The 15,470-nt window shown below is 42.2% G+C and overlaps 1 protein-coding gene across 1 annotated transcript in view; it reads right to left on the bottom strand.

Annotated features, from left to right (window-relative positions):
- The window catches only part of LOC126299074 (uncharacterized), a 168,756-nt gene that overhangs the window by 99,157 nt on the left and 54,129 nt on the right, over positions 1-15,470 (bottom strand). Inside the window, exon 2 of the mRNA XM_049990743.1 lies at positions 5,457-5,571. Within this exon, the coding sequence (XP_049846700.1) occupies positions 5,457-5,571 (115 nt within the window). The remainder of the gene's footprint in view (positions 1-5,456; positions 5,572-15,470) is intronic.

Below are 15,470 nucleotides of genomic sequence, written 5' to 3'. Positions count from 1 at the left end.
TGTCAACTCGGTGCCTTCCAGCGGGTGGGGCACCTACTGCTTCCATCAGTGGTAGATTAACTACCTTGGGGGCCCGCAATTCGTGCTTAGTCCAGTTAGCCGCCCAGGTGCCATGCCCTGTATGGGAAAACTTTGCTGTTGTTGGACGCTCTTTGCAGGCAAACTCTGTTGATATTCGTCGCTCTGTGTGGGCAGACTACACCAATGCTGTCCACACTGAGGTCCAGAATTTGGCTCTACACATTGTTTCTTCCATACTAAGCTGTGTATCTCCGTGCAGTTGGTTCAAAACTGGCTCTGAACACTATGGGACTTAACTGCTGAGTTCATCAGTCCCCTAGAACTTACAACTACTTCAACCTAAGTAACCTAAGGACATCACACACGTCCATGCCCGAGGCAGGATTCGAACCTGCGACCGTAGCGGTCGCGCGGTTCCAGCCTGTAGCGCCTAGAACCGCTCGGCCACGTGTAACTGCTGTGGCTGGCTTCTCCGACAGCTGCACGCTGCCCTGCCTAAAGACCGAGTCAGCGTTCCACCGCTTGTATGCTGACCATGTAGTTTCGCCTGCAGCCTGCTAGGCGGAGGCGGCGTCACACACTGGTCGTGACAAGAGGTCATTTTACTACTGAACGAAATAACAAAGGAGCCCGATTTCACTAATTCGACGTCTACTTTTTCAAGAACTTTTTCACCTCTATTTGAGCCCACTCATTCACGAGTTCTCCTTTGAGAATATCTATACTATCCCTTCATGACACAACACCTTTGCTGTAGTTCAACGTGGTGTGTATCTCCGTCTGGATGGCCCACTCCCCGAGGCATTTAGCTGTCTGGTGGTGTGTTGCTTGGTAGAAACGAGATGTATGAATCAACAGTGTCCCTTTCCTCAGTCGCATAATAGATTTGCAGTTTTTTTTTTTTAAACCATCACGGACACATTCTTTCCATCAGTCTGTGCTACTTGCACCACACTCGTATTTCATCAGACGAATATTTTCGGGGGTAAGTGGTTACAGAGAATTAATACAAGTTCAGTGCGAAAATATGTGTTGGGACCATTTGTCATCTGTATACTAATCAGACTAATATGATCGATAGAACTCCTTTTTCTCAAAGATGACCTTCCTACCATAATGAATCAGGTGCTACTTCGGATTAATACACTCCTGGAAATGGAAAAAAGAACACATTGACACCGGTGTGTCAGACCCACCATACTTGCTCCGGACACGGCGAGAGGGCTGTACAAGCAATGATCACACGCACGGCACAGCGGACACACCAGGAACCGCGGTGTTGGCCGTCGAATGGCGCTAGCTGCGCAGCATTTGTGCACCGCCGCCGTCAGTGTCAGCCAGTTTGCCGTGGCATACGGAGCTCCATCGCAGTCTTTAACACTGGTAGCATGCCGCGACAGCGTGGACGTAAACCGTATGTGCAGTTGACGGACTTTGAGCGAGGGCGTATGGTGGGCATGCGGGAGGCCGGGTGGACGTACCGCCGAATTGCTCAACACGTGGGGCGTGAGGTCTCCACAGTACATCGATGTTGTCGCCAGTGGTCGGCGGAAGGTGCACGTGCCCCCTCGACCTGGGACCGGACCGCAGCGACGCACGGATGCACGCCAAGACCGTAGGATCCTACACAGTGCCGTAGGGGACCGCACCGCCACTTCCCAGCAAATTAGGGACACCGTTGCTCCTGGGGTATCGGCGAGGGCCATTCGCAACCGTCTCCATGAAGCTGGGCTACGGTCCCGCACACCGTTAGGCCGTCTTCCGCTCACGCCCCAACATCGTGTAGCCCGCCTCCAGTGGTGTCGCGACAGGCGTGAATGGAGGGACGAATGGAGACGTGTCATCTTCAGCGATGAGAGTGGCTTCTGCCTTGGTGCCAATGATGGTCGTAGGCGTGTTTGGCGCCGTGCAGGTGAGCGCCACAATCGGGACTGCATACGACCGAGGCACACAGGGCCAACACCAGGCATCATGGTGTGGGGAGCGATCTCCTACACTGGCCGTACACCTCTGGTGATCGTCGAGGGGACACTGAATAGTGCACGGTACATCCAAACCGTCATCGAACCCATCGTTCTACCATTCCTAGACCGGCAAGGGAACTTGCTGTTCCAACAGGACAATGCACGTCCGCATGTATCCCGTGCCACCCAACGTGCTCTAGAAGGTGTAAGTCAACTACCCTGGCCAGCAAGATCTCCGGATCTGTCCCCCATTGAGCATGTTTGGGACTGGATGAAGCGTCGTCTCACGTGGTCTGCACGTCCAGCACGAACGCTGGTCCATCTGAGGCGCCAGGTGGAAATGGCATGGCAAGCCGTTACACAGGACTACATCCAGCATCTCTACGATAGTCTCCATTCGAGAATAGCAGCCTGCATTGCTGCGAAAGGTGGATATACACTGTACTAGTGCCGACATTGTGCATGCTCTGTTGCCTGTGTCTATGCGCCTGTGGTTCTGTCAGTGTGATCATGTGATGTATCTGACCCCAGGAATGTGTCAATAAAGTTTCCCCTTCCTGGGACAATGAATTCACGGTGTTCTTATTTCAATTTCCAGGAGTGTAAGACTGTAGCTGAAAAACAGCGGAGTTTCAGCTCATTTTGACATAACTGTAGGTTACCACCGTGACGCTACCGTCCCAACCTAACGACTAGAAGAGTTGGACCTGTTTAAGGCCCATCACTGTCACCAGAGCATATTTTACGTCAGTATTTCCTGTGGTGTAGTATGAACACTATGGTGTAGTTACTCCTGTAAAGTTAGATCAAAAACTAATCGCTACGAATAAAATATAGAATTCACATTTGCATTTATTACACAATGTGCGTCAATTTTATCCACCGATGTACGCCCTGCAATCAAGTTGGAGACCACAATAATGAACTCCTTTTGTTATGTGCAATACGGAGTGTCATATTCGTTCAGTTCCTTAACGAAATGTCGAATACACACTCATCATATCGAAATCGTCCTCTTTCTTGGATGCCCCACAACGCTCAAATCATGAATTTCCTGACATGTGTTTCATTTTGAAACGTGATCATTAGAAATAGATGCATTTCGCGGGCGTAATCGGTGCGTTACTTTACATTGCCCACGGATGGTTTGCATAACTAAGTAGGATAACAAACACTATCCCAAGAAGCTCTGATGCCACAGTTACCAAACTCTGACCTCCCATCGCTAGTACCGTGCCATTCCTGACAGGCTTGTCCCTGGAGAAAGGATCATTTCGCCGTTTCTGCAAACCTTTTCGTATCTATGTTCACATTTCTCCTGAACACAAAGTAATCTTTCTTGTGATTGGCTTTACTAGTATAGACATTCTTCTATAAATAAGTCGTGAAAATATTTTCCAACCATGACTTATTACACTGCTGATTCGGTAGTATGCACACCTGTTAGCACCTGACTTCTTTGGAATTAGAATTACTATATCCTTCTCGTATTCCGATGGTACTTCGCTTGTCTCATGTCTTGCACATCAGATGGAATAGATTAGTCCTGGTTAGCTCTTCTGAGGATCTTAATTACTGTCAGGGAATGTAGTCTACTCCAGGTGGCATTCTTCGGCTTCGGTATTTCAGTGCGGTGTTAAAGTATACCCGCAGTATCGTATCTCCCATCTCATGTTCTTCCTGCTACATTTCTATAGTACTGCCTTCAAGTACATTTCACTTGTGTAGCCCTTTCATATATTTTTCCATCTATCAGCTTTTCCTTCTTTGCTTAGTAGTGAATTTCCAAATGAGCTCTTAATGTTCTTAGAAGTCCTTCTCTTTTCTCTAAAGATCTTTCTGATTTTCCAGTTAGTAGCATCTGTCCTGTGCATAGTTAAGGATGCTTTTACAGATCTGCATTTCTCCCATAGTAATATCTGCAATTCAGTTTTGCCTTTTTGTCCATGTAACTTCTTAGACTTCTTTATTCCCTTTTGTCTGGTGCATTTCCGACATAGTTACTTACGTGCATGAACATGTTTGATTCTCTGCTGCCTCCACTATTTCGTCTCTCAAAGCTATCCTTTTGTCTTATATTGTCAGTTTACTCAGGTGCCCTCTCCTTAATTATCTACATTTCCAAATTTTTTGCAGTTTTAATCTATGGTTCATAAAAACTATAAGAGTGTTGTGTTGTTTTCTTTTACACAGTAGAAATAACACGATTTGGTTTTGATCCGAGAAAACCTAAAGTCAGAACTAGCGGTGTAGAGAAAACTTCCGCACATGAGAGATGGAATAATTTCTGTGTAATATGAAAGGAAATAATATTACAACTGACTACCTTTAGGTTATTAGAGCAGTTGTAGCAGTTAGAAAGGAAATGGGAGAAGGTAAGTGGGGCTATTGTACCTATCTTGATGAAGGAACTACAAGTGCAGTAAAACCACGATAAAACGCAAGATGGCTTTATAGCCTTTAGAATCCCACTTTTTACAAATGTCAGCAACACAGTACTGTATTCTCGTGATACATATATACAGTGGGAGGTCAACTGAAGATCTTAAACATTTATTGTAAATTTTACTTACTCTATACCCGCAGTAAATACTTTTTCGCTTTTTAGTATAATCTCCACTGGGAAAAATGCAAGTGCCCTAGTGTTGGTATATTGCCTCTACTCCTGTGGAAAGGAATTCGTTTTAGAGAATGAGAAACCACTTCCGGCACACGATTAGGAGCTTGACCAGCTGCAGGCTACTTTTACCATTTTCTGTTTTTACACTTTTACATTTTTAATCTGCCTCACTTTCATAGTTAACAATGTTTAAGAAAGTTATACTGTAGTGAAAAACAAATATAAACTTATTATCAATAACATCGAAGTAAGGCAGAAAAATTTTAAACGGATCTGCGGTTTCTATCAAATGAGAGAGATTTTGGATACGGTAACCTTCTCTTGTTTTGTTCAGACTAGAACAAAAGAACATGAAAGAACTATTGCATAAAGTGGATAATATTCCCTGCAGACTCTTATGAAAAAAAACTATTTTCTTGGTGTCACTGGTTTTTGGATGTCTGGTCTTGGTCTTAAGAACACTTTTCTTCCTTAATGTAAGTAAAACTAGATTGTCTGACTAGATGAGTATTTCTCCCCTGTGACTGTTGTGGACGATACAGTACCATTAAGGAGTGCAATGCACTAATGTGTACTGCAACAAAGAAATCTACAGATTAGTCGTAAACATCCCAAAACACCGATTTGAGATGCTTTTTTATGAGAGACAATTAAAATGACGATTGTATGCAATACAATGACAGAACATCTGTTGAAAGTTTCTGAAGACGTAGATTGTACAAACTGCGAAAAAAATTCCATGTGATGTAGAGGGCATGAGTTTAGTCGAAATTACGTAGATAATGCAGAACAAAGGTATGTTACGATATCTTGATCTAAGTGAAAGTTAATAGCATACAATTAGTACTTACGCTTCAGGACTGTTGTCATCATCACATCCACTTAATTCAAGAGACACAATCGAAGATTCATGAACACACTCCCTCTGTTTCTCAGATAACGGAGCGTGAGATGCGGCACCCAGGGCTGAAATGCAGAGATTTACGTTATAATTTTCTCTAATTACGAAATAAAACAATCTGCACAGCATGATAATTCTTGCTAAATATGAGACACACTGTATTACAATGTGCAAACACCAGCTTCGTCATCCACTCCATACCGTAAGTATACAATACCAGGGATAGAATACTATCCAAAAAATCTCAATGTAACTATTGTCAAGAGCAGTAATGAGAGATCCCATACTGTGGATACCTTTCAAAAAGAATGGGCCCGATGTTTTAGAATTCAACATACCCGATTTCATATCAGTTACATTCAGCCTGATAGTATTCAGTCATAATCCTGGGCGCAGATAAATTTTCGTACCTCTGGCCTCTTGGGTAGTGTTGATATATTTACGTAGTATCAAATGGAGGTAATGCAGTGGTAGATGTGGTAAGTTTCTGTGGGACCCAAGTGGTGAGGTCATCGGTCCCTCGGCTTACAAACTATTTAATCTAACATAAAGTAACTTACGCTAAGGACAACACACACATCCATGCCCGAGGGATGACTCGAACCTACGATGGGAGGAGCCGCCCGAACCGTGGCAAGGCCTCTCAAACCACGCGACTACGCCAAGCGGCTGGAGATCATGGGACTGCTGTTATCATCCCTTACTAGCAGCCAATATAGTGATCTGAATGTAGATCATGTGTAGTGTAAGGTTTCTACTATTTTGGACGTCATTTATTTTTTTCTATTTTGGCATTTTATTGGGACGCTACATGGCAGAAGTAATTCGCTACCTCTAGCAGCTGTCTAAATATGACAGAAGTGACTGAGGTGCTGTTTTCCACTCGAACGTCGGTTAAGGAGCGACCATATAGCACAGTAGTGAGTCATTGGAGCCCGATTCATGCTCATCGATCGGTACATAGGGGAACCACAATCATTCAAGTGCGAAATTCAATATTTTCTCTGTCAAATGTTAGTTACCGTGGTTCATTTCTGATACATTAAATAGAGGAGAGCTTTAATAGAATATTACTATGCTATAAACAAGTGATGATCGTGACGACAATGTTTAGTTTGTGGGGTACTCAATTGCGCGGTCATCAGCGCCCACACGAAGTCCCAATTTTTTCATTCTCGAATTCTTTACGCAGTTCAGTGCAGCCACTATTACGAATGATGATGATGAAATGATGAGGACAACACAAACACCCAGTTCCCGGGCAGAGAAAATCTCCAATCCGGCCGGGAATCGAATCCGGGACGCCGTGATCAGAAGTAGCAACCCTAGCCACTAGAACACGAGCTGCGGACCTGTAAACCAGTGAAACCAGTAAACAAACGAATATTATTAAGCTACCGAAATGGACGAATAGCTGCGCGGTTTCACGAAGTATATAAGAGATTGTGGCTGCGTGCCAAACTCTGTAGTCGACGGCAGATGATAGTTGACGACAGAAGGGAACCCGAGTCTGCCCTACTGTGGTAGTCGATTTTACCATTCCAACGGTACCGACCGGCCACCGTGTCATTCTCATGGAAAAAGCATCACTGGATGCAGATATGGAGGGGCATGTGGTCAGCACACCTCTCTCCCCATCGTATGTCAGTTTACGAGACCTGAGCCGCTCCTCAGTTTGCCTCACAAGGGTTGAGTGCATCCCGATTTCCAAGAGCCCTCGGCAGACCGGATGGTCACCCATCCAAGTGCTAGCCCAGTCCGACAACAGTTAACTTCTTTGATCTGTCGCGAACCGGTGTTACCACTGCGGCAATGCCGTATGCACAGAAAAACAGGTACAGGGAATCGATACGTTAATGTAAGTCAGCAAAGTGTTAACCAAACTTGCATAGTCTCGACTGGGAAGATATGATCAGTTTTTATCGTACATGATCAGCATCCATTTCTGCGGACTCTTGCCTAAACTGAAAAAGTTTTATGGAGGTCTGGTACCATTAGAGGATCTTGTAAATAGCATCGCTTTGGGGCGCAACGTTTTAAAAACTTTTGCTGAGGATATGGGATGCACATGACAGATCTTGCAGATGGTACCTCTTGCACTGCAAAATAAATTTTCGTTTAAAATCTATGTTGAGGATAGGAGATGCGATATTAAATCACGTGGATCGGAACGAGAAGCAAAAACTGAACGATAAACTGAAAGTTACTGTGAAAGTTAGCTGGCGAGTTGCAGCGCGAAATCATAATTGTCTGCATCCCACAGTCCGAAATGTGTGTCACGGAACATAATAAGTTTGCGTTTCGAGGAAAAAAAATCGTGTCCAAGTATTACGAACATTTTGCGAGTGAGACATAACTAATGATCATCAAGATGACACTGTGAGGAAATATAAAGAAGGCAGCAGCAAAAAATGGTTAAATGGATCTGAGCAACTATGGGACTTAACATCTGAGGTCATCAGTCCCCTAGAACTTAGAACTACTTAAACCTAACTACCCTAAGGACATCACACATATCCATGCCCGAAGCAGGATTCGAACCTGCGACTGTAGCGGTCGCGTGGTTGCAGACTGCAGCGCCTAGAACCGCTCTTCCACAGCGGCCGGCGACCAGCAACAAACATGGTGAGGATAGCCACGCATGCAGCGGAAGCATAGCTGCGCCCAGGGGAAGGAAATGAGAAGGGAGGGGGATGATGCTATTGTACGCACCTTGATGAAGGAACTACCCTTGCTGTGAAACCAGAAAAGACGCAGGATGGCTTTATAGTCCTTAGAATCCCACTTTTCCCAAATGTCAGTAACGCAGGATTGTACACCGTGATACATACATACGACTGTGTGTGACAACAGCTTCAGTGTATGGTGCGTTAGAGCGCATTTGCAGAAGTATGGTATCAGGTGCGTGGGTGAGAAGTAGGCACATTCTTCAGACAGTTACATCGCCAAAAGAGAGCGCAGAAACTCACAGAAGGTAAATCTAGGTGTACGTTAGCGACACGAGTGCTTGAATTATAGTAACTAAGTAATAGGGTGTATATTCTCTTTGAGTTCCTTCAAAATAATCGGGGGCGAAATGAGTAAGTTAGAAGTACGCGAGGAGCCAGGAGGAAGTGAAAGAAGTGTGGATTTAACAAAATGTACTGCTGATGAGGCTGAGACATTCACGACGAACAAAATAACTAGGCGATTCAGTCTGGAACCGCGTGATCGCTACGGTCGCTGGTTCGAATCCTGCCTCGGGCATGGATGTGTGTGATGCCATTAGGTTAGTTAGGTTAAAGTAGTTCTAAGTTCTAGGGGACTGATGACCACAGATGTTAAGTCCCATAGTGCTCAGAGCCATTTGAACCATTTTTTGAACGAACAAAGTAAATACATCAGGGATACTAACCGAAAGTTTGAGGAAATAGTACAAAAGCGAAGTAGAGAACTTATGAGTCTTAGGATACACGGTATTAGTATAAAGCTGATAAAGTTCAAGCATATGTCTAAGATATTAACAGTGCCGTGTAGGAAAATACGAAGGAGACTGATATAAAAAAAAAGACTACGTGAAGTCGGTAGGAATCAAGAAGAAATCAGTGAATGCGTAGAATGTTGGAATGAATTTGTTATACCATGGGATGATGTTGGTGAAATGCTAAGTGTTCTCTGTGGGAGAATAGAATAGTCTGCTCAGAATTCTATTAAGTTTCTAGAGTATCTAAATGTGAAAGTAGAAGAATTTAATATGAATACTCAAGGTAAAATATAAGCAGAAAACTCTGATAAGAATTTTGAAGAAAGCTGTGCGAAAGGCCAAATCATTAATATGAGTCATTTAACAGATAGTGGGGAGAAAATACATCGGAATGTATCTTTGGAAACGTAGGGAAATATCACGAAGTTAGGATAAATGTTTTAGTAGAAAGTGCAAAGCACTGCATGGCTCAAGGAACTATAGATTCGCTCACTGGCGATAGCTAAGGTAGGTCAACAATGCGAAATGAATGGTTTAACAGAAAATGAGGAGCAGGAAATGTCTTGAGGGGTTGTGGACTCAATAAATAACGTAGCAGAAGCTAGTACCCAGGTAGTTTTTATTGATTATATGAACACAGTAAATTATATTAATGAAAGTTAAATTGGATACTTTGATAGGAAAGAGAGGCTACTAGTCATTATGAATGAAATGGAAGCGACATCTAGGGAGTATAACAAGAAGATGGAGAACCTACAAATATTCACCCGGAAAAATCAAGGAAAGTATAGTAATAAATCAGAAGGAGCAATAAGGAAGCTGAGTCTCAGTCAGAAAAATGTTCATATAACCCAGTCGATGTTACAGTGAAAGTGAATGAAAATAGCACGGTAATGAAATATGATTAGTAAGAAATAAATAATCATGAGGAATCGTACATAATATGATTTGTTAAAAGTTTGTCAACATGAACAAGCCCATCTGAGTTGACGTACCTCCGTGTGGACACTGAATTGAGCGGGGTGTGACGAGTAACGAGGCATTTAAAGGTAGTAGTGCTAGTAGTAGTTTTATTCATCCGTAGGTCTCCTTTTACAAGGATATAGGACAGGTCAAAGTATTTACAAGCTTAAATCAAATTAAAATAAGCTAATTCGCATACACATATATTTACAGACTTATAGTTAGAGACAATCGTTAGATTTACTCCTGGTATACAATTCTTTTTTTTACAAATAACTTTTTAAATAATGTAATGCCACACTGTTCACTCGTATCTCAATACCAGTCACTGCACGTACCATACACACGTTGTTTCATAACACTTCACTCACTACACACACACACACACACACACACACACACACATACACAGGTGATCTCTGGGCCATTTTCTGTACCGCAACTTTCCATTTGCTATCCTGTAAAACTGAGTGAGCATCCCTCCATAATGAGTGAGAATTTGAGCTCAGAAACAGGAAGCGGTGTTAGTATTGTGGCCGGCCATAGTGGCCGATCGGTTCTAGGCACTACAGTCTGGAACCGCGCGACCGCTACGGTCGCAGGTTCGAATCCTGCCTCGGGCATGGATGTGTGTGATGTCCTTAGGTTAGTTAGGTTTCAGTAGTTCTAAGTTCTAGGGGACTGATGACCTCAGAAGTTAAGTCCCATAGTGCTCAGAGCCATTTGAACCCTTCGTTAGTATTGTGCTATTCATAGCTTGGGGGTAGGTAATTCTAGAAAGGAAAAAAACTAAAAGTGAAGGTGTTATGTGGAATGTCGGATGTTTTATAATCATTATTATTATTATTTATTTCTATAACATTTTTCTCAAAACCCTACTCTCTTTATCTAAGTAATCCTTCCATGTATAAAATGTATTGCATAACAAGTACTTTTTAGCTGCCTTTTTAAATAAGTGTATTTTTGCAATTTCTTTAAATATCTTTTGGTAATTTATTTTACAGTTTTATGCTTTGGTAGAAAATGCTGTTTTGAGTTTTATATTTACTTTTTCTTGGTAAATGTAAGTTGAGTCTATCTCTTGTTGCGTTGTCATGGACAGAGCTGTTTGTGCAGTAATTACCAATGTTATTTTTGAGGTGTACAACTGAATGGTAAATGTATTCACATGGAGCAGATAAAATCTCCATTGTTTTGAACAAATCTTTACAATGAGCCCGACTAGTATTTTTGGTTATTATTCTTATGGATCTTTATTGAAATTTTAAAACTGTGTTCATATTTTGTGCGTTTGCTCCCTAAAAAAGAATGCCATAGCTAAGAATTGAGTGTACATATGAATAATATGTAACTAAAAGACACTGCATGTTACACACTGATGATAGGATTCTAAGGGCATAACATGCTGATGACATTTTGTTTTCAAGTACCTTTGTGTGTTCATACCACTTCAACTGAAAATCAATATTCATTCCTAGAATTTTTGCATTTGTTACACAGTCTATAGAGGTACCATCTACATTTAATTTAACATTGTCATTTTTCCTCTTCAAACTGAAATTCATGGCATTAGTTTTCTTTATGTTCAATGTCATTTTATTGCTTATTGACCAATCATAAACTTCCTTGAAAGTTTCATTTGCTTTCTCGGCTAGGAGTTCTCTTTTTTTCTCAGTGGCTATAACATTGCTGTCATCAGCGAAGAGAATTTTTAACCATGAGTAAGACCAGATGAAAATGCCCACTCGGAATGCGAAGGCCGATTGTCAATGCCGACAAGTGCAGGAATATCATAGTGACGTAAACAGAGACGCATCACAATACAAGGTTTTGATGAACGGAACTTGTAAATATTAATGAGGTCATTGGATGTTTGTAAACATTATTGTTTTCATAGGATGGATTGTTCCCTCTCACAGTTTAGTTTAAATGACGTATATTATCTGATGGCCAAAGAAAGTAGGTTCGTTATCAAATTATTTCAACAATGTGTGTGTGCCAACTGAGCAGAGAAATAAAATAATTGACAATATATGAACATACCTCCCCCATGAACCATGGACCTTGCCGTTGGTGGGGAGGCTTGCGTGCCTGAGCGATGCAGATAGCCGTGCCGTAGGTGCAACCACAACGAAGGGGTATCTGTTGAGAGGCCAGACAAACGTGTGGTTCCTGAAGAGGAGCAGCAGCCTTTTCAGTAGTTGCAGGTGCAACAGTCTGGATGGTTGAAAGATCTGGCCTTGTAACACTTACCAAAACGGCCTTGCTGTTCTGGTACTGCGAACGGGTGAAAGCAAGGGAAGCTACGGCCATAATTTTTCCCGAGGGCATGCAGATTTACTGCATGGTTAAACAATGATGGCGAACTCTTGGGTAAAATATTCCGGAGGTAAAATAGTCCCCCATTTGGATCTCTGGGCGGGGACTACTCAGGAGAACGTTGTTATCAGGAGAAAGAAAACTGGAATTCTACGGATCGGAGCGTGGAATGTCAGATCCCTTAATCGGGCAAGTAAGTAGGTTTAACAATGAATAGGAAAATAGGATTGCGGATAAGCTACTACAAACAGCATAGTGATCGCATTATTGTGACCAAGGTAGATACGAAGCCCACACCTACCACAGAACTACAAGTTTAGATGCCAACTAACTCCGCAGATGACGAAGAGACTGATGAAATGTATGATGAGATAAAAGAAATTATTCAGTTAGTGAAGGGAGACGAAAATTTAATTTTCATGAGCGACTGGAGCTCGATAGTTGGAAAAGGAAGAAAAGGAAACGTAGTAGGTGAATATGGAATGGGAGTAAAGAGTGAAAGAGGAAGCCTCCTGGTAAAATTTTGCACAGAACGTAACTTAAGCATAGCTAACACTTGGTTCAAGAATAATTAAAGAAGGTTGTCTACATGGAAGAAACCTGTATATACTGGAAAGTCTTATATATATTATATAATCGTAAGACAGAGATTCAGGAACTAGGTTTTTAATTGTAAGACATTTCCAGGGGTAGATGTCGACTCTGACCACAATCTGTTGGTTAAGAACTGTAGATTAAAACTGAAGAAACTGCAAAAAGGTGGTAATGTGAGGAGATGGGACCTGGATAAACAGAAAAACCAGAGGTTGCAGATACCTTCAGGAAGAGCATTAGGGAACGATGGACAAGAATGGGGGAAAGAAATACTGTAAAAGAAGAATGGGTAGCTTTGAGAGATGAAATAGTGAAGGTAGCAGAGGATCAGGTACGTAAAAAGACGAGGGCTAATAGAAATCCTTGGGTAACAGAAGAGATACCGAATTTAATTGATGAAAGGAGAAAATATAAAAATGCAGTAAATGAAGCAGGCAAAAAGGAATACAGACGTCTCAAAAATGAGATCGACAGGAAGTGCAAAACGGCTAAGCAGGGATGGCTAGAGGACAAATGTAAGGACGTAGAGGCGCATATCACTAAGGGTAAGATATATACTGCCTACAGGAAAATCAAAGAGATCTTTGGAGAAAAGAGAACCACTTTCATAAATATCAAGAGCTCAGATGGAAACCCTGTTCTAAGCAAAGAAGGGAAAGTAGAAACGTGGAAGGAGTATATAGAGGGTCCGGGAGTAGACAACATTCCATTAGAACTACTGACAGTCTTGGGAGAGCCAGGCCTAACAAAACTCTACCATGTAGTGAGCAGGATGTATGAGACAGGCGAAATACCCTCAGACTTCAAGAAGAATATAATAATTCCAATCCCAAAGAAAGCAGGTCTTGACAGATGTGAAAATCATCGGAGTATCAGTTTAATAAGCCACGACTGCAAAATACTAACGCGAATTCTTTACAGACGAATGGAAAAACTGGCAGAAGCCGACCTCGGGGAAGATCAGTTTGAATTCCGTAGAAAGGTTAACACGTGAGGCAATACCGCCCCTATGACTTATCTTAGAAAATAGATTAAGGAAAGGCAGACCTACGTTTCTAGCATTAGAGAAAGCTTTTGACAGTGTTGATTAGAATACTTTCTTTCAAATTCTAAAGGTATCAGGGGTAAGATACAGGGAGCGAAAGGCTATTTACAATTTGTACCGAAACCAGATGGCAGTTACAAGAGTCGAGGGGCATGAAAGGGAAGCAGTGGTTCGGAACGGAGTGAGACAGGGTTGTAGCCTATCCCCGATGTTATTCAATCTGTATATTGAGCAATCAGTAATAGAAACAAAACAAAAATTTTGAGGTTCACCGATGACATTGTAATTCTGTCAGAGACAGTATAGGACCTTGAGGAGCAGCTGAACGGGATAAACAGTGTCTTGAAAGGATGATATAAGATGAACATCAACAAAAGCAAAACGGTGATAATGGAATGTAGTCGAATGAAATCGGGGGTTGCTGCGGGAATTAGATTAGGAAATGAGACACTTAAAGTAGTAAATTAGATTTGCTATTTGGGGAGCAAAATAACAGATTATGGTCGAAGTAGAGAGGGTATAAAATGTAGACTGGCAATGGCAAGGAAAGCGTTTCTGAAGAAGAGAAATTTGTTAACATCGAGTATAGATTTAAGTGTCAGTCAGTCATTTCTGAAAGTATTTGTGTGGAGTGTAGCCAGGTATGGAAGTGAAACGTGGACGATAAATAGTTTAGACAAGAAGAGAAAGAAGCTTTCGAAATGTGGTGCTACAGAAGAATACTGAAGATTAGATGGGTAGATCACATAACTAAGGAGGATGCATTGAATGGAATTGGAGAGAAGAGAAATTTGTAGCACAATTTGACTAGAAGAAGGGATCAGTTGGTTGGGCATATTCTGAAGCATCAAGGGATCACCAATTTAGCATTTGAGGGCAGCGTGGAGGATAAAAATCGTAGAGGGAGATCAGGAGATGAATACACTAAACAGAATCAGAAGGATGTAGGTCGCAGTAGGTACAGGTAGATGAAGATGCTTGCACAGGATAGAGTAGCATGGAGAGCTGCAGTCTCTGGACTGAAGACCATAACAACAACATGAACATTATCGAAAGGGAAGAAGATTACAAATACACTTCTCAGATTTTTCACCATATGGTATTGTGCGACTATCACAGTATTACATCTGTACGGCTGTTCGTTATAGTTGCTGTCGCCATTGCTGCAAGACTAAACTGACCGTAATTGATAATTGCGTACGTCCCATAATATTTTTTCGATACTGTTTGTCACTGTAGTTGTTGTTCCCAGTGCTGCAAAGGGCTACTGATGATAGTCACGTGGCGACGTCGAAATTTATCTGGACAGCAGCAGCATCTACACGTGCACGGGAGACGCTTACAGTAGGATGAAGGCGGTGCTCATACTACTCCCTACTGGGAGTCGAAGAGAGGCCTTCTGCACGTGCGCAGTGGGAAATGGTTGTGCTACCAGACGCTCTTGTGGTTAAAAGCTGAATTAAATCTGTGCGATGCGCTGCATTTGGTTATGAATTTGAGGTTCTTGTTTTTCATGTTTCAATGCCAGTCAGTGCTGGATTTCTGGCACTGTTTTCTTGAAATTCTGCATTCCTGTTGAG

The sequence above is a fragment of the Schistocerca gregaria genome, chromosome X (assembly GCF_023897955.1).
Source record: "Schistocerca gregaria isolate iqSchGreg1 chromosome X, iqSchGreg1.2, whole genome shotgun sequence".
Classification (NCBI taxonomy): Eukaryota; Metazoa; Arthropoda; class Insecta; order Orthoptera; family Acrididae; genus Schistocerca; species Schistocerca gregaria.
This window is presented reverse-complemented; position numbering and strand designations above follow the sequence as displayed.